Source organism: Aplidium turbinatum, chromosome 4 (assembly GCF_918807975.1).
Source record: "Aplidium turbinatum chromosome 4, kaAplTurb1.1, whole genome shotgun sequence".
Taxonomy (NCBI): domain Eukaryota; kingdom Metazoa; phylum Chordata; class Ascidiacea; order Aplousobranchia; family Polyclinidae; genus Aplidium; species Aplidium turbinatum.
In genome coordinates, this window is record NC_137475.1 from 20,905,665 (window position 1) to 20,925,002 (window position 19,338).

The following is a 19,338-nucleotide window of genomic DNA, read 5'->3' on the forward strand; positions in this document are numbered from 1 at the left end:
GGCCACCCAGAATAAAAATCAATTTTTGTAAATAAACAACTAGTAAAACACATTAAGTTTAGTACTCTGAGCAGTTGTTGTTACTTGACATGCTGATTCAAAATTCGCAATTGATCCATGATATCTGTTTGCTCAAATAGTCGACTTTAAAGTTAGCATGTCGATCTTTCCCCTCCTTTCCTACACCTACTTTCTGCGGTAAATGTCTATGTCTCACAACCATAATGGAAAATAGACGACACTAAAATTTGCGTACAAGAAGCAGAAGAAAAGACTACAAATATTTGTAACTTGTTAGCACTCTTGCAACCTATTCCTGTATATTTAAATTTAAAATTTTAGTATGTGTAGTTTCCTGTATTGGTAACACCGTTAATTTAACATCGTGTATTGGATAAAACACACTTTTTAAAACGGCAAATTTGTGACAATTGAACTGATTAAAAAGATTCCAGCCCATTAATGCTTTCCAGTAGTGCATTTTCATCTCTAAAGCATCTTTATCCATAGCTACCTAAAAATAAGGCCTGATTAATTATATTTTGCAGAATTTTCGAGATTTTGCCAACTTTTAGTAACTGTCTGAATGAGTTTTTCTAAAAATTATATTTGTACGTTTGCTTTACTGTCTTCCCTAAGCAACACAATGGGTTTTAACATCATCAGACGTTGACAAAACAAAGAGAACTTGATTCTGAAAATTTCAGTCAGACTGTTAATCGCTTTTTAACAGTCTAATTAAGCTTTTTTCAACATACTTTTGCTCATTTTTTACTGCTTCCCCAAGGCAACAAAAAGGCCATCATTACGAGTCAGCAAAAGTAGAAATACTTTAGAAAAATCTTGTCAGACAGTTACTAAAAGTATTCAAGATGGCTATTATGATTTATCATTTTAAAAACCGTCTGCTAAGACAGTGGTTGTGAATAATATATTGCTACCAGCTATAATTTTTTTATTTAGCCTCCTTGTTTGTGGGAATTATCTTGAGGAACGTGCCCCATATCAAGGTGGCAAAGTACATTAACCCGGACTGGTCCTACACTCTTCGACAAATGGCTTTAGGCGTTATCTTGGGTGAAGCTGGAGTTGAAGTCGACAAAGCGGTAACGTCGCATACATGTATTGTATGAAACTATAGGCCTTCTTTGTTTCTCTTAAAAAGCAAAAAAAAAACATAATTGATGTTAGTTGTTTGTTGGTTTTTGAACCATTATCCTCGGACTGACAATGTCTTATACGTTATTCCTGATAGTTTCTCATACTAGTAGAAGCTTTTGACGCATGGCCGGTTACTGAGATTGGCAGAGTGAAGTTTCCGATTGTTGGAATTTTGTTGCCGGGAAATTATTCCATTCACTAGGTGCCGCTGAATGTAATGCGTTGCTCAAGCGCACATCCCGAGAATTGAACTTACAAAGCGTGATCTTGAGTTTGAAACATCCGCAGCTACTCTTTCCAGCTCAATCTATTCTAAGTTTTCTCATTTACGTTGGCCCAAACAAGATGTAGGCTACAAATTTTCAATCAAATTTTGCATCCGTCGTAACCAGCTATGTATTGAATGATTCTTCCTTGTTCAGATGATGTTTAAACTAAAGACAGTGGTTCCAAGGCTTTCCTTTTCCCCGTGCTTAATTGAGGCGGTGGCCTATGGAATTTTTTCGCATTTAATTTTAGGTCTTCCGTGGATGTGGTCGTTTATTTTAGGGTAAGCAGCAAAATAACTTTATTTTTAGTTGACCGTAAACCAAGAAACTTCGCATAGTCCACTTACAAAGACTTTGCACCAGTGATGCAGGACAGGCTACCATGATGATACAACTTCGCCAAAAAACTAAACTAATTCATTTAGCACAAAAGTTTAAGTGCGGAATTGTTCTTCAAGTGTTTTGCTTAACTGTACATAGGTAATCCAAAGATACAACAGGTGTTATGTTATTTTTTTTATGTTGAACTCGAACTTTCTTTGATCAACGACAGTGGTGCAGAGCAATAACATACTAGTCTTACTAGAGATCCGAGTTATTTTGTCTTGACAATCATGCGGTGCAATTTTGTAAATTTATTTTGTCAAGATAACGCTTGACTTGTACAAAGCAAAAAAACCATACCAACACTCGAACTGATTCACTTGGGTTTGATTCATTTTGCGATAGTTTTATGGTTTTCAATGGTTCTCAGTGCAGTGCAGCTGGCCCCGCCGCTTAAAAAACGGTGTTTCGCAAGGATCATGCTTATCACCCCTACTATTTAACATCTACATTAGTGACATGCCAGAGACTACGTCACGCCAGTACGGCTATGCTGTTGATCTGGCACTACTCAATTCTGACAAGTCCTGGCATGTGGTAGAGGAAGCACTTACAGATGACATGGCCCAAATCGCAGACTACCTGAAGCTGTGGATGCTGAAACTGAGCCTGGCAAAGACCACCGTCACACCTTTTCACCTTTGCAACATGGAATCTACGCGCCAATTGTCAGTCTCTCTCAATGGAAACCCACTCCCACACAACCCGTGTCCCACCTACCTAGGAGTGAAGCTCGACCGACAATTAACCTACAAACACTATGCTGAAGCCCTCCATGCTAAGCTTTCAGCACGCAACAACTTGCTGAGATGCCTAGCTGGAACATCCTGGGGTGCTAGTACATCCACACTCCGTACAAGTGCTCTTGCACTTGTTTACAGCACCTCCGAATATGCTTCCCCCACTTGGTGCCGCAGCGTACACACTTCCAAAATTGACATTGCCCTCAACACCACCATGAGAATAATCACCGGTTGCCTGCTTCCAACTTCCACTGACTTTCTGCCGGTACTATCAAGCATCGCCCCAGGTAGACTTCGTAGGGATAACCACGTACGTAGTCTGGTCCTACAAGCTATGTCAAGGGATGACCACCTCCTCAACCAGATTGTCCTAAACTTGCACTCTCAAAAGCCCCAGCGCTTGAAATCTCGACGCCCGTTCTCCCGTCATGCTGCAGCTATCTGTAAATCGAACTTCTACATTTTTGAAGTTTGGAACCGTGAATGGAGAGAAGTTGCGAGACCAACCCAATTCACAGTCCTTCCTAATACCAACACCCCACCTGGAGCATAACTACCCCGGAAGAAATGGGTGAAGCTCAATCACCTGCGGACTGAAGTGGGCCGTTTCAGCAGCAACATGTTCCAGTGGGGCCTCGACGATTCACCATCTTGTGCGTGTGGCTCAGATTTTCAAACTGCACACCACATTATCTATCAATGTCCTGTATACCGACCACAAGATAGACATGTGGACCTAACAACGCTCGATGAATACACAATCCATTGGCTGCTGCGCCTGGATGCAACAACGTGATCTGTGGCGGCTTCAAACGCAAGAAGAAGAAGTGGTTCTCAACCTTCTTCTCCTATGGACCTTTTTTAAAGTAAAATATTCCATGGATTACTTTGTTCTGCCAATAACCCAACAAGGCCATTTGTCGGAACTATGTTGCACATAGGTCAGCAAACTCCATTCTGTCCTTTTCCACTTAAGCAGTATATTTTCATTAGAACACTCAACCAAACTACTTGTTTGATTTGAACAAGTAGAAGCTGAGTGAGAACCCGTAGCGGACCTAAAACAAATTGATAGAGAGAACCATAAATTTGAAAGAATAAGAATTCGCAAGACCAAACAAACAATAAAAAGTTTAAAGTTTAAGCAATTAAAAAATTTACTTTGACAGATTTAACTTTGTTTTAATCGCTTTTTGTGCATTATTTAGCCTAATTATTAGGTAGACTAATTGAAGTTATGTTAATGTTTTTTTTTTTCTTTTATGGCCACGGAAACATTTCAAACAAATTATTTGTCGAAGATTTTCCACTTCTAAAACCATGCATTGCCAATGCTACACGTTGGGTTAATAAAATAGGATTGAGAGAGTGGAAAAATTTTGCAAAAACTTAAAAAATTTACATGCTTTTTGCCTGATTTTGGTGAGTGAGGCACGTCACCACATGCCCCCTTCTCCTTATCTCCGCTGCAGGTAGGTACACATAGATTGAATTTTCTTGTAACAGAAGAACATGCACATATAGTACAATACTATACAGTATTATCTAGAATCAATATAACAACTTACAACACTAGTGACTGCCGTTGTTTGATGTTTCTGCCACAAAAATGCAAAGTAAATATTTGACAAACTTATTCAGTCTAAATCTGATAATTCATTTGCTATTCATGTCCAATTTGTGGACCACTAAAAATCTCCGTAGACCACTAAAAATGTCTGTGTACCACTAAAAATCTCCGTATACAACTAAAAATCTCTGTGGACCACTAAAAATCTCCGTAGACCACTAAAAATCTCTGTAGACCACTAAAAAAATCTCTGTAGACCACAAATGCTTCACCTGAACCACATTGCGAATCACTGAAAAGTCATATGTTTCAACGCTTTGTTTCTGCAGATTTGTTTGTGGAGCTGTTGCGCCCGCATGTGTCGTCCCGTCAATGATTAAATTCCAACAAAGGGGACTTGGAGTAAGTTAATAATATTACATAAGATGCCACAAATAAGCAAAGAACAACAACACAACAGGGTTGGGCATTATAAGATTGTACTTCACACATTTACAAATATGCATATCTTACAAATATTTTCAGATTCCTGATGAGGGATTAAACAGCAAACGTTTGACTGTTAAAGCTATTTGTAAATATGCAAAATGTAACCTTGTAATGCTCGACCCTGTTGCCTTGTTGTTTTTGCCTGTTTGTGCTACAAAAAAGCAAATTCTTCCCCGAAACTATATTATTTACCATAAGATAAACATCTATGAGATACGTTGCATAAGACAGACTATATAAAATATAGAATAACCGATATAATACGTTAACATAGGATTATAATGATTTTGTTTACTTTCATTTACTCTGCTCATGGCCACCTAAAGATACGGCCTGATTTGTCACATTTTGCAGAAATTTCCAGGTTTTTCTAACTTTGGGCGAACGTTTAAATAAATTTTTCTAAAAATTAGATTTTGCGCTTTCTTTATTCTTTTCCCCAGATGACACAATAGGTTTTAACATTCTCACATGTTGAAAAACAAAGAAAATTTGATTTCGAAGATTTTAGTCAGACTGTTAATTTTCAATAACAGTCTGATTTTGTGTTTTTCAACTTACTTTTTCTCATTTGCTACTGCTTCCCCAAGACAACAAAAAAGTTTTATGTCATTAGGAAACCGCAAAAAGTAAAAACATCTCAAAAAATGTCAGTCAAACACTAGCAGTAGCTGTAATCAAATCTGCAAAATGTGACAAATCAGGCCGCATCTCCAGGTGGCCATGCTCTGCTCAACTCTTCACTTGATATTAAGCACTATTTTTGTAGCATTGATACCATTTATCGTACCATACAAGATATCTACTGTAGCTTATTTGCGTTTGTGAGACAAGAATGTCAGATTCTATTTAAAACAGCATTGAGGCAGATATTCTACAATTCTACATAAACATATAGTTTGTAAGAAACATGTAAATCAAAAATATTGTATTCTAAGCAGTGACGTGCGCAGAAAATATTCATCGGTGAATTTTAAATAGCATATGCAGGAGACCATGATAAACTGCATTTACTTCTCTGTAGAAAGAAAAGAAGGCCTATGACAGGTTGCAGAACGTAAGCGTGTAGCCTAAATTGCGTTCATGATGAAAACTACAGTATGGCCGATTACGCTAAGCTTCACTATACCATTACGTTGATTTCGTTAAAAACTTGTTGGTTAAGTGGGTAATGCAATCCACTGTCCACAAATATTGCACTCGGTATTTGGCCGGTTTTTACTATGGAGTACGAAGAGGTGTTTCATATAAGTTATGGTACATTAAAGGGATACTAAAGGAAAAACCTGACTTGGCGATTGTACAATATACACGTTCTTTGTGTTTAACATGCTACCATAAAACGATTTTCAATAAAATTTTGCCCCATTGCGGTCTGATCAGCATTCCGCGCGTGCTATTGTCAGAGCGTTCAAAATGGGAATGGGCGTGAGCAGCGAAGCGTGCGACTATACAGTCTACATCACTATAGACTAGCAATCAGCTGATCGAGCAATAGTTGGTACTGCGGGCAATTTAACTGTAGGCTATGTATGTATGTACATCAAAACATCAGATTTCTACATCAAAACATCAGACAGTTTGCTCAAAACATAAATTCTGATGTTAAGACATCAGATGTGGTAACGTGGCTTTTGTTATTGCTGTCGATAGTGACGTATTCTCGAGCAGTCATTCCATTTTTGGTCATTTTGAAAAAATTAAAAATAAATGAAACATTGGACTTTGGGCCTTGCCAGTACTATTGAAAACAATTTTTTTTCGGTATTTTTTTTGCAATGTATTCTTTTGTTCAGTTTACGCATTTTAATGCTTAATTCCAGTTTGAAAATTTCATTTAGTATGCCTTGAAGAGTGCATCTGGAAGCAAAAGCGTAAATTATTTTAAATGCTCTTTGTAGTGGTTTGCTTTCTCTACAACAGAAAAAAAAATAGGTGAAAGATGATAAAAATCTCTACAAACCCTGTGACGAGATCAAATAAAACAAAAATTTGAAATGAGCTGTGTCTTGTCTAAAACATCATAAGTAAAAACGGTCATTATAGCCTATCTTAAATAAACTCTTTTTACTTAAATCTACGCATTTTTTACTGCATGACGCTTTATGAATTGCGCGATTTACATACATTAGCACTTCATATTTCTTTTAAGCCCATAAAAATACTAAATTGCTGCGATCTTAAAATGAAAAATAACAAAAAAAATTTACGTCAAAGTTTTGGAAACTTTCAACGTAAAAACTGAAGTTGCTCATGTTAGCGAGCTGGAGTCCCAACAAACAATGGAGCCTGTTGTCTACTAAAAATTAGCCTCACCACCAACGTAAAACAATCCGGTTATTATTCAAGCAGATGATTGGCCTACATCGACAGTAGCCTAGTTTTGTTTCAAGCATCCCTACTAGGCTCACAAACTACTACAAAGGCATATCTCAGCAATTTCAATCCCAGTTAATATTTTTTGTTTCGTCATGAAAAAATCATTTTGGCTATAACTGCTATATCACAACAAAAATACATGTTCCATACACTCAATTTACATAAAAACTATTAATAACAGCTGCGTTGGTGAAGTAAAAAATTAATAAAGCTTTTAAAGGATAGACTATGAAAGAGAAAATCAATCTTTGAAAACACGAAATTGCACAAAATAGCATTTTCATTTCAATCAAAGGCTGCAAAGCCATTGAGTCGCCGTTGATCGTAGGCTATATCTCAGATGAACATGATGACCATATTTCATCTTGGGTTTTCTTCATAAAGATATTTGGCCTACTTTTTATGATCTGCATTATTATAAAAGGTTGCTCATGGTGTACCGACTCTGTTGATGGCAGCGGCTTCTATTGATGACATTATCGCAATCAACGGCTTCAATATCCTTCTCACGATTAAGTTTGCCGCAGGTAAGATTATTTTTCGACCATTAATACAAACGTAGAGCGAGTGATTATTTTGATGCAATTACAGTATGTCACTGTCAATGCGCTGGTACAAATTGGTACAAGCCAGGAGGTTAACCTTGTCTTAATACGAGCTGTTTTCGCACGCGGAAAGCACGTCACAGGCTATCTTAGCCCGTGCTAATTAATTGCTAATCGCGGGAGCTATGAAAATCGCAGAGCCTAAATATTATACAAGATAATATACATGTGTATTGTGCATATAGAAATTAAATTTCTACCCAAAAAATTTATTGAAATAAATTGTTTGAGATGAAAAAACGTCAGAAAATCGGTTTTTATTCTACTTTCCCAAAAATATCTTCAAAATTGAAAATTTTGAATTATAACATAGAGTAATGCTAAACTAAACAAAAATTACTTTTGCTCATAAATATAAGGAATTTTTGGGCGTTTTTACATTTTAAAGTAATTGCACTAACATTAACATACATATAACTAGCATTGCACGAAAATGTCTAGCCACCTGAGACGAAATGCTTATTGGGAAGGGCAGGAAGGTAGAAAAATGACCAGTGTAGGTTGAGAAAATTCGCAAAGAATAAAAACTAAAAGTCAAGAAATTTCACATCACATATTTCACTACTAGAGTGGGGCGTCCTCATAAAGCCACGTGTCGCTACAGATAGGATTAACTAGCAAACAAATCTGTAAAGTACACCCTTGAGCATATTAATTGACTCAAACATTTTAACGACAACAATATTATTTTTATCGAAATAATCGTTTATTTCCATAATTTTTCATTATTGTTTCACATTTTAATACGAAGTCTGACCACTTTTATTGTCTATCACCTGTAAAACTCGCTTGTGCATGAAGTCGACTAAATTTTTGCAGTTTTTCTGTATTTGTCGTAGTGGTACCAAGACCAGAATTATGCACTGAACGATAGAACAATATCTTCAAAAAAACGTGAAAAAACTGTCATGAGTCAATTAATATGCACTAGGGTCGTCGTCGTCGCCGTGTGAGCCTGTGGGGCCGAGGGTCTATCCTTTCACCACCCCAGATTCACGATGTTCCCGGACTACACTGGAAGTCTAGGGTGTACTACAATGCACTAGGGTGTAGAAGCTGAACATAAGTTCAGAAGGGTAGCAAGTCATCACAAACAAGTTAGCTTATATGGAAGCGGTATAAAAACTCATTGTACGACAAAGTCATCGTCGTCGTTGTGAGCCTCTGGGGCCGAAGGTCCATCTTTTTACCACGCGAGATTCACGATGCTCTCGGGCTACACTGGAAGGTTACTAGAGAGCAGCCAGTCTTTGGTTTCATCATCCATGACACGCAGACCTTCCACTCCGTTAGGTGGCTTGAAGATGGAACAGTCATTGATGATGTGGTCTGCGGTCTGTTCCTCGGCACCACGTTCACAGGAGGAGAAAGAGGCCATTCCCCATTGGTGCATGGTTGAGCGGAAAAGCCCGACGCCCGTACGGAGACGGTTGAGACGCACCCATGCCTGTCTGTTTAGTCTCAGGCCAATGGGACGCGTGACGGCGTCGGCAATGAACGAATGGAGTCTGGTGGTACTTGACTTCCATTCAGAATTCCATTTATGGTCCGCCCATGTAGCCACAGTGATGTATTGATCAACTTCGTTGATCAGAAGTTGAGCAGCTGGCACGAATGGGTGTCTTGATTTCAGTCGACGGGGGTGCTCGTTTGGGAGAGCAGAGATCTTGTGGTGTAGAAGATGGTCAGGATCCAGTGCCAGTTTTCTTCGCGACGACGCCAAGCAGATTGGATGCCTACGAGAATTGGGAGATTGTCCTATGATCTGGGACGCAGGCATCCGGTCACTGTGCGTAGGGCGCTGTTTATGGCAGTGTCGATGTTATGGCAGCGAGCCCTTCGGCACCAGACAGGTGCACATTACTCCGCTGAAGAGTAGACCAGGGCCAAGGCTGCTATACGCAAAGTGTCAGCCTTCGCACCCCAGCTGGGGCCTGCCAGTCGCTTGAGTAGCACAGCGCAGATGTCAGTTTCTTGCTCAGTGTGATGAATGTATTGATAAGGACAAATATTCATACAACTCCTAGAACCTAGAATACAACTCTATACGCTATACGCTAATACAACTCTATACAACTCTAACGCTATAACTTAACACGAAAATCTTTAACAAAACTGCTCTGCAAAACAACTGCTACTGCTCACTACTCTACGGCTTCATATGAACAATTGAAATGAAACTAGCAGGTAACCAGTACGACAGAACGACCAAAGGCACACACACACAATTATGGCGTAAGCAATTAAGCAGGGCTTTGACCAGACAGCAGTTCAAATTCATCACACTCGCCCTTCCAAAAAATGAAGATTGAGAATATGATGATGAATTAAATAATAACTAGTGCTATAATATGTTTCTTGGCAGCCGATTCGTAGTAAAATTGACAGCGATAGACACGTGTTTCGCCCATGAGGCTGGGCTCATCAGTATCGCACCGTATAGGTGTTGAACTGTTTTATTCGCATCAGTAGCTCACGGTACAAAAGATTGACACGGTGAGAGAGTACAAACAAACATAGCCAGGTCGAAGACTTTCAGAAACCGGCCTGCCACACCCCGCGGCGGCGGGGAGCGGCGTGATTTATGGGGTGACGATGCACCCGGAGGGTTAAGTCTACCAGCTTAGGTCGCGGGGGCCAGGCTGGGGAGTCGAGGTACCTGTGGAGGGAGAGTGTGGATCGAAAACGTTACATGACCCGTCCGCAAATTTAGAATGGCGGAGCCGGCCAGGGAGACAGGCTCTTTCTGCATAGCCCAGAATGAAGCCCTGCGACGGACCGGGCGACCCGTCGCGTGTGGACGCTGGAACCGGCAGTAATTGACCGCCGGGCAGCGCCCACGTCTCCTTCACGCGTCCTCGCGCAGGTACTTTGACTCTTATACCCGGTCTGCCAGTAGGCAGAGCAGATAAAATTGGGGTCTCCCACGAGGAAGAGAGTCGAACCATTTAAGGATAATTTGGCTCTCGTGGCAGACGAATATTCAATAAAAATGTGGAGCAGAGGCTCGATGAATCAATATACTGTAATAAAAAAAAATATATATATATAGGTGGGAGTGTAATTAATACTCACTGGAGAAGAGTAAGCTTTCATTCGGCGAGCACGGATGTGCACTGGCCAGACGTTGAGGCAGGTTCGCCCAGCTGGGTCGGGGAGGCTAGCGATCGAAACCAGAGGCACTGATAGGCTACATTGCCGGTAAAAATAGAAAATTGGGGTAGAAGTTTTGAGGCTGCATCGAGTTGATCAGGGGATCGTGTTGATCAATGCATTGAAAGCGGAGCGATGTTGATCCGAGCGGGCAAGAACAGCGTTACAAGGCGAAAGCAGCGTATGACAGTTCGAAACAATTGATTGATTAGTACATAGAGAATCTAGTGATGATTGAAATTGCTTAATTGCTATTAAACCAGTTTCAAGTCACAATGTACATTAGACATTTTATTTCCTTCCTTTTTACTTTAGAATGATTGTTTTTGAAGAGACTGGAGTATCATATAAAAGAAATGGCGCAGGTTTATAGAAATAAGGTGATGACATAAGGTGATCAATTTTAAGCCAATATTGTTATAAGGTTATAACGTCTAAACGGTTTGCTGTCTTGCGCGCTCGGATACTTACTGCAACGTTATTGGGGAATAAGTTTCTGATCGCTGATGTCGTCTTTTCTATGACGTAGCCCCTCCACAAGTGAGCCCGGCGTTCCAAGCTTTCCAGACGCGGAAGGATCCTTTGATTGAGAGGGAAGCCACTTTTCTAGCCACTTCTGCTACCCCACGAGCAGGAACGCCCAAGGCCGACAGAGCTCGAGAACTCGTCGGGGCATAGCTCCCGAGGGAGCCTACGACGAACGGAAGTGACAGGACGTCCCTGCAAGGGCGCTTCCTGTCTTCCTTTATGTTGACACATAACTCGCCGTACTTGTCGTGTTTCCTGTCGGCGGCTTTTCGAAGAGAATCCGCGCCGTTGTCGAACGGACATGTGACGTCACATACGACCGTGACACCGTCAGGGCGTTGCAAGACGATGTCAGGACGCAGATCGGCACCGCCCGCTTCCACGTGCTGAGGAACCGTACTATCTATGGAAAGCCCGGGTTGCCATTCGGCAGGCACGTGCCCCACGATCTCCCTTAATACTGAATTGTGTCGTTCCGTGATGACAGTCATCACGGTAGGGCAGTGATTCAATATGTGGGGGGAAGTCTCTTCCGCTTTCCCACACGCACGACACATGGAAGGTAGGTAACGGCGGCCATGGCTTGGTTTTGATTCAAGTGGCATTAAATTCAATGTAGCTTTGTACGCAAATACTCGGTCCGCGTGATCCAGGAGCTCCGGGCGCCGGGTCCAGGAATTTGAAAATCCGGACAGGCAGTGGGCACTGACCGTCTTGCCTTGGTCAGGTTTGGATTCCCACTGTCTCCTCCACCACAAGTCATTGTGTTGATGGAGGGTCGGCACCACTTTTTTCCTTATAGGAGAGGTGATTGTGGAGCTCCCCGCGGCCAACTCAAGGCCGCCATCCGGGCGGGCGGACCAACGTACGTTCATGAGGGAGAGGTTTACATTGCCATACTCGTAACGGTGGGCGTTCATCCACTCAGGCATCTGCGAGCAACTCCCAGCTTCAGGAGCGGTCATGTCGCGTCGAAATCTCTCCTCAATTTCTTGAGGTGGGATTTCGCAACGACGGTCACTGTTTTTTCCTTCAACGATCCGGCGGACTGTTCCCTTCGCGTCCCGCGAAAAATTTATTCGACCACCGCTTTACCAGTCAGTTTAACTCTTATCTTTGTGGAAAGAAAAAAGCCAACAAAACCAGCAGGCGCCAGGGCAGAGGACATTGTGAAGAAAAGGGCGTTCTTCCCGGCTATCAGCACAAGGCTGAGCACTCACTAGTACAGCGAGCAGTTGCGATTCGCTAACCATAACGGTGTAGCTTCCACGCTAGCCATTCAGACCATCCAATCAGACCATCCATTCCATTCAGACCATCCTACTAGTGAGTGCTCAGCCTTGTGCTGATAGCCGGGAAGAACGCCCCTGTCTTCACAATAGTGCTATAGTGTTACCGCAGCAGTATTTTAAACCATTACAAGGGCGTACGAAACATACACCACGCAGGGTAACATAATCGAAACACAAATTTCCAGTTTTGTTCGCTCAGCATTCAATGAGGCACCAAGTCACCACATCTGTCTGGTGCTTTCTATCTCTTTGGGAACGCCTCAACGGCACAGTCTCAGTGTTCTCGGTAGATAAATTCATTAAATTCTCAGATGTCTCAGAATCCGGACCAGGAGGTATCAACAACTCCTTACTGACATCATCTTTGGACGTACTTTGTGGACAGTTTATGACGTTAGGTGGGCAGGGAGCTAAATCTGTCAATGAAACGGTTGATTCTCGTCCATCTTTATAGCGGATTTCTGCAAAGTTCGAATTTACGTCAAGCAATTCTACCTCATCGCATAAAGGATCACTTTTATTTCTAACAAACCGGCGCAACATAACCGGACCAGGGGAAAGTAGCCAAGTTGGTGAAGCTTTTCCCAACATTAATCTTCTGGGAAATCCAAAAAACCTTTCGTGTGGTGTTGCCTTAGTAGCAGGGTATAACAAGGATCTTATGGCATGCAAAGCATTAGGTAAGCTATCTGCCCACGATTCTTCAGATAACTTTCTCGTTTTCAGAATGAGCTTGATTGTTCTCCACGATGTTTGACTGAGGCGTTCACACTGTGAGTTTCCTGTTGGATGGTACGGGGTCGTTCTGCTGGTAGCCACACCTCTTGTGTGCAGGTGCTCTTTCAATTCAGTTGAAATTAATGCGGTTCCTTTGTCGTTATGGACTTAGCCGGGTAAACCAAAAATGCTGAACAATTGAGACAAACAAAAGATGATTGTTTTTGCTGAAGTGTTGCTACAAGCAAAAGCAAATGGGAATATATTTTATTCGTCCACTATCACCAGCATATATGGAGATTTAGATGATTTTAGGGGACTTTTGAAGTCTACATTGATTCTTTCCCATGCTTGAGTATCTTCCATGAGGTTACCTTATTCTTGTTTGTAGAACTGTGGTTTTACTTCAGCACAGGTGCGACATTGCTGACAAGCATGGCGGTTATCTTCCATGGAGAAAGGCAAATTCTTTGACTTGAAACAAAGTGATTTAATCTGATAATTCTAAATTCCTGGGTGTCCCAAGCAGCTGTGAGTATCAGCAAGGCTCGTTAGTGACACAAGCAACACCGCAGTTATTTTTCTGATAATTTCTCGAAAGTGTATCACACACTACATTTTGAACTCCTGGACGATGGACGATGTCATAAGAAAATTGTCCCAATTCAATTCGCCATAGTTGAATCTTAGAGTTTTTGATTTTTCCTTTGTGTTTGGCATCAAATATAAATGCTACGGATTTCTGATCCGTTACTAGTGTAAGCTTTTGTCCATGTAGATAGTGGAACCATTTTCTGACCGCTTCCATTATTGAAGAGGTTACTTTTTCTGCAGAAGGATTCTTTCGCTGGTTGATAACGTCCTGGACATGGCTCAGTACGGCCGCTATCACAAAGTCGGAAGCGTAGCACTCTACCGTGAAATGAGAGTTTTCATCAATACTGCCTAAGCAAGTTGCGAGTAGATCCTTCTTCAGGGTTTCATAAGATTGCAGTGCTTCAGCATTAAGTGAGAAGCTCTTCGTTTCTGATAACGGATGAAGTTTGTCTGAAAATTTTGAAACCCATTTTGCATAGTATGCAAAAATTCCAATCACACGACGCAGTTCCTTTTGGTTGATAGGTGGAGGAAGTGCTTCCAAAGGTTTCAACCTTTCTCTATCTGGTTGGATTAGAACATTTTGCAGAAACCTATGAGAACTAAAATTTAAAAATGCACTTTAACTGTAAAAATTCAAAACCTACATTCTGCTCTCACGGAATATAGGTCACGCTTTCCCATAAATGCCACTCTCACGGAATTTAGCTCACCACATTCGTATTTCTGAAGCGATATAACTGTGTAACCGGTTTCACTTTCATAACTCTCACGATAGGCCATTACTGATAAAAATGCACACACTCAGAGACATACTTTAAAAGAGAACTGACTGAACGACTGTAGAACGAGAAGGTAAATTTCACGACGGGAGAATGTCGCTTTTCTGACACCAGTCGCAATAAACTAAATTGGTTAGAGTTACATATATCTGAATTTCCCGAATAAGAACTTGTAACTTTGATTAATAATAAATATATTTAATATTACATTTGACTTGTTTAATTTTTGGAGGTAGCCTAATCATATCCCTAGAGTGACTAGACAGACTAAATTATCCTTTTAATAACCAAAAGACAGCTTCAGATAGCCAAAAGCCTACAAAACCATGCGACACATTGTATCCCAACAAGTTCAATTCCGTGGTTGAAATTATAGATTTCTCTTAGTTAAAAGTCAGTTGTTTTTCGCCTGCAGCAGCTAAAAACTTTTTGAGATTATCATCATGATCTTGCTGTGAATGTCCGGCAATTGTTATGTTGTCCAAGTATGCAAACGTACCTTTCAGTTTCTTTTCTTCTATTAGGCCATCGATTATCCGCTAGAATGTTGATACGCCATTCGTGAGCCCAAAAGGAAGACGACTATATTGGTAGGCCTACAGTTTTCCATTTGCTTGAAATGCCGTATACTTGCGATCTTCAGCTAGAGGTATTTGGTAATACGCAGATTTTAAATCAAGTGCACTGAACACTTTAAAATGGGATATTTCGTTTTGATCATCAATTCTAGGTAACGGATAAGCGTCCAAAGGTGTATATCTTATTACCGTTTGTGGTTAATCGATCACCATTCTTTTCTTGTGTCGCTGGTCTTTTGTTACCCAGACTTGTGCCCTCCATGGTGATGAAGATTTCTCAATAATGCCATCTTTTAACAACTTCTGCACTTCCTCCTTTACAGTATGAATGTTTGGTCAGCTTTGCTATATTGGCGAGACTTGACAGCAATTGGCCGGCACTTTGGTGACATATTTTCAAATTAACGTTTGGATGACAGTAAGGCTTGCGCAACTCCACAGTGTCTTTTAGTGTTGACAACAATTGCTTCTTTAGATCCACCCATCTCGAACGTTACTTGCTTATGAAGTTTTAGGAAGTCTTGTTTCAAACAATATCTGCGTATAGCTCTTGCATCACTCCCAGGGAAAACCATCATACTCTAAATCTACATATTTCAATTTGGCATAGACTTTACCTTTCAATTGTGCAGAAAAGTTAGTAAAAGCCATACTGATTTTAGATTGATAAGGAGATGGTGTAATTCCAAGCTCTGAAACAAACTTTTTGTTGATGAAACTTTCTGATGCTTCGGTATCCAATAGAGCATGGGCTGAAGCATCATTGATAAAACCTTGAATTGTTGTGCTTTTGATACATGTAAGAGCTCCACAGACATAACTGGATGTGAGAATTGGTAATGCAGTTGCTGCAGCTTTGTCTTCTTCAGTTGATTTCTTTTTGCTCTTGCAAACTTTAGCAAAGTGGTCGATTTTACCGCAGTTATAGCATTCTGTCTTCTGAATTGGGCGATCGATTCTTCTGTGGATTGATCCACCACAGAAAAAGCATTTTCTAGGATTATGTGATTTGGAAACGGAAGGTGCAGACTGCAGACGGTTCTTCCTCTTTGACGAGACAATCAGGAACATAATCTGAACCCTGTGACGCTGCTAGCTGATGCCGTAGCAGATGAACCAACATCATAGATGCTTGAATTTTTCTGGGCAAGGTCTAAAGAGCGTGCTTTGCTGGACGGTGCTTGTAGAGTTAATTGACCTTCTTGTTCTAAAAGGCGTTGTCTTATAAAACCTAACTTCAGCCCATTGATAAAGGTATCACGAATTGAGACCTCTTTATGCTGTTCAGCAGAGACTTGTCTGAAATTATAGTCCTTTGATAAATTCTCAAAGCCTGCAGAAATTCTTTTATAGATTTGCTTGTCTGTTGTCGACGAGTAGCTAAGAGATGTTTAGCATATATTTCATTTTTGGCTTTAACATATGTAGCTTCAAGCACCGCAATGGCCTCGTCATAAGTTGCAACGTCTTCTATGTAGTTAAACACAGATGCTGACAGGAGATTTTCAAGTATACTCAGCTTGTTTAGAGGATGATTGGCTTTGACATCTATGATTTTGAAGACGTTACAAAATATCTTTAGCCAGTGCTTAAACTCTGTGCTTGCTGTCGGTGAATGCGGTCCTCCTCAAAACGACCAGGTTTCAGGTAATTGTTCATAATCATTAATCATAGAGAAATAAAACAAAGTAACTTCAGCGGGTTTAACATGATGTATTACATACACAAATATAACATACTTAAAATAAACTCAAACGCTTTTGACACGTACATGTGTCCTCATCAGGAATTACATATCTGCAATATAAATAAAATGAAAATTGTGAGGTAAATTTGACTTGCACTATAACTGTAACTGTATACTAACGACACTCCAGACTGAAAAGCGCAAACTGAACGAGTGACACAGGAATGATTACAAGTAAATTATATGGTGGAAATAGATCACATGAGGTGTAAACTACAGGCATTTGACAAACAATTAGAACACACACAAGAGGAACGATGAGCCACAGGCAAAAAACTGCCGGTTGAGAGACGGATTATTACGTTTGATTCTTAAGGCTTCCATGATCTTAGTCTGAAATTCAGATCTGCCTCGAGAGATGATTTTAAATTGGTCGATCGAGACATTGTCAGTGCACGTTTCACAAGAGGCGATGTGCTCTTTAATTGCACTTTTGGTTGTTAAGTTTGGGTTTAAGTGCTCCCCGGCCCTTGTCAACAAATGTCTGGTTGACATACGAATGTAGCCTATGTCTGGTTTGCGTCACGCAAACAACTAAATTTATACACAACATTCGAAGAAAGAGCAAAGGGGGTAGGCGACTTCAGTTGAAAATATTGGTGCACTTTAAACGTTTTATGTACAGGATGAATGTCACATGAAAATTTCTTTTTTATAAGTTTAGCTAGGTTTTTGGCAAATCTTGTTGAATCGTTTCCTAAAAAGGGTATACTAATGAAATAACTAAAATCTACTTCTTCAGGCGTGTCTTTTGATTCATCAGCCATGAAGGTGTTTAAAACTTTATTGAAAAAGTGGGAAGGATATCCATTTAAATAAAACATGTTTTTCAATTTCTTGATTTTTTTCTGAAACAACTTATTATCAGAACGCACCAAACGAGCACGAGACAACAGACACAAAATTAAACCAGATTTCCATTTGTAAGGGCATAGAGCGTTATAATTTAAAAGCAAGCCAGTGTTGGTAGGTTTTCGCCAAATCCACGTGTCAAAAGAATTGGGTTTAATTTCGATTTCAACATCAAGAAAAGCGATGGTATCATTAGAATTTTTAAGTGTAAATTCGATATTTTTATGCTGAGAGTTTAAGAGGTGTAAAAATTTTGAGCACGATTTATCATCATCAAAAATGGCAAAAATATCATCGACATAACGTAAATACAGTTTGGGATAAAAATCACGATAGAATTCAAATATTTTGGTTTCGATGTGTGCCAAGAAGAAGTTTGCCAGTGTTGGGCCCAATGGGGAACCCATGGTGACGCCATCTATCTGTTGAAACAAACTATTGTTGTACAAGAACATGCCTTCTGTGGCTAAATGTAATAATTTTATGATATCTTTTTTCTCAATGGGCAGTCGATTAGGTTGGTTTTCATTAAAAATATGGTCAGCAATTATAGTAATAGTTTCTTTTAGAGGCACGTTAGTAAACAGAGATACAACATCAAAACTCACCATGCGACTATTGGGTGGACAGTTAAAATCTTTTAACTTTTCCATAAATTGTTTAGTTGAATTAAGCATGTAGTTATTAGGTATGTGCGGTTTTATAATTTTGTCTAAAAATTTAGCCAGTTTGTATTCCGGAGTGCCAATCATAGAAACGACTGGTCTCGCAGGATTGCCTGCGAGACCAGTCGTTAATCATTAATCAATGAATGAAATTGTGATGAATCATGAATGTATTGATAAATATTCATAGAAATTAAGAAAGTTTTAATTCATTGAACCATTGCTATGTCTAAATTCAAATACAATATTAATTGAACTATCATAAACATACTTATTACAGCATTAAACGCTATAACTTAACATGAAAATCTTTAACAAAACTGCTCTGCAAAATAACTGCCACTGCTCACTACTCTACGACTTCAGATATAGACCGGGAGCCCGCGACGTCCACCCTAGGTGAAAAAGTTACCAATTTCTATTCATACAGCGATATCCGGTGGTATGTGGGTACTCATAATCTGGAAGTCTTCCTGGCTGCCGCTGGTGGGTGTGGGAATGGGGGCATTTTTCATACCCCAAAAAATGCGCTAGGTCAACTGAAAAAATTATCGCTTGAAATTTAGTTGGTTGTAAAGTAAATTGTTTCTAGATGATTGCCTGGTATGTGACAGACATTTTTGGTGGTGGGGGGCTCTGACAGACAAGTTTTATACCCCCCAAAATTTGCGCTAGGTCAGCTGAAAAATTCACCGGATGAAACCAACTGATTATTAATCTGTGGGTGTCAAGCTTCACAAAAATATTATGTGACAGACAAATTTGATGGTGGGTGTCCCCTGACAGACGACCTAAAGTAGGTGATCCCCCTAACTTGAGCTAGGTCA

The 19,338-nt window shown here is 40.2% G+C and overlaps 1 protein-coding gene across 1 annotated transcript in view; it reads left to right on the top strand.

Annotated features, from left to right (window-relative positions):
• Positions 1-19,338, top strand: part of LOC145768543 (sodium/hydrogen exchanger 9B2-like) — a 150,295-nt gene that overhangs the window by 74,211 nt on the left and 56,746 nt on the right. Inside the window, exons 7-10 of the mRNA XM_082580054.1 lie at positions 964-1,106; positions 1,584-1,711; positions 4,457-4,529; positions 7,420-7,522. Of these exons, the coding sequence (XP_082436180.1) occupies positions 964-1,106; positions 1,584-1,711; positions 4,457-4,529; positions 7,420-7,522 (447 nt within the window). The remainder of the gene's footprint in view (positions 1-963; positions 1,107-1,583; positions 1,712-4,456; positions 4,530-7,419; positions 7,523-19,338) is intronic.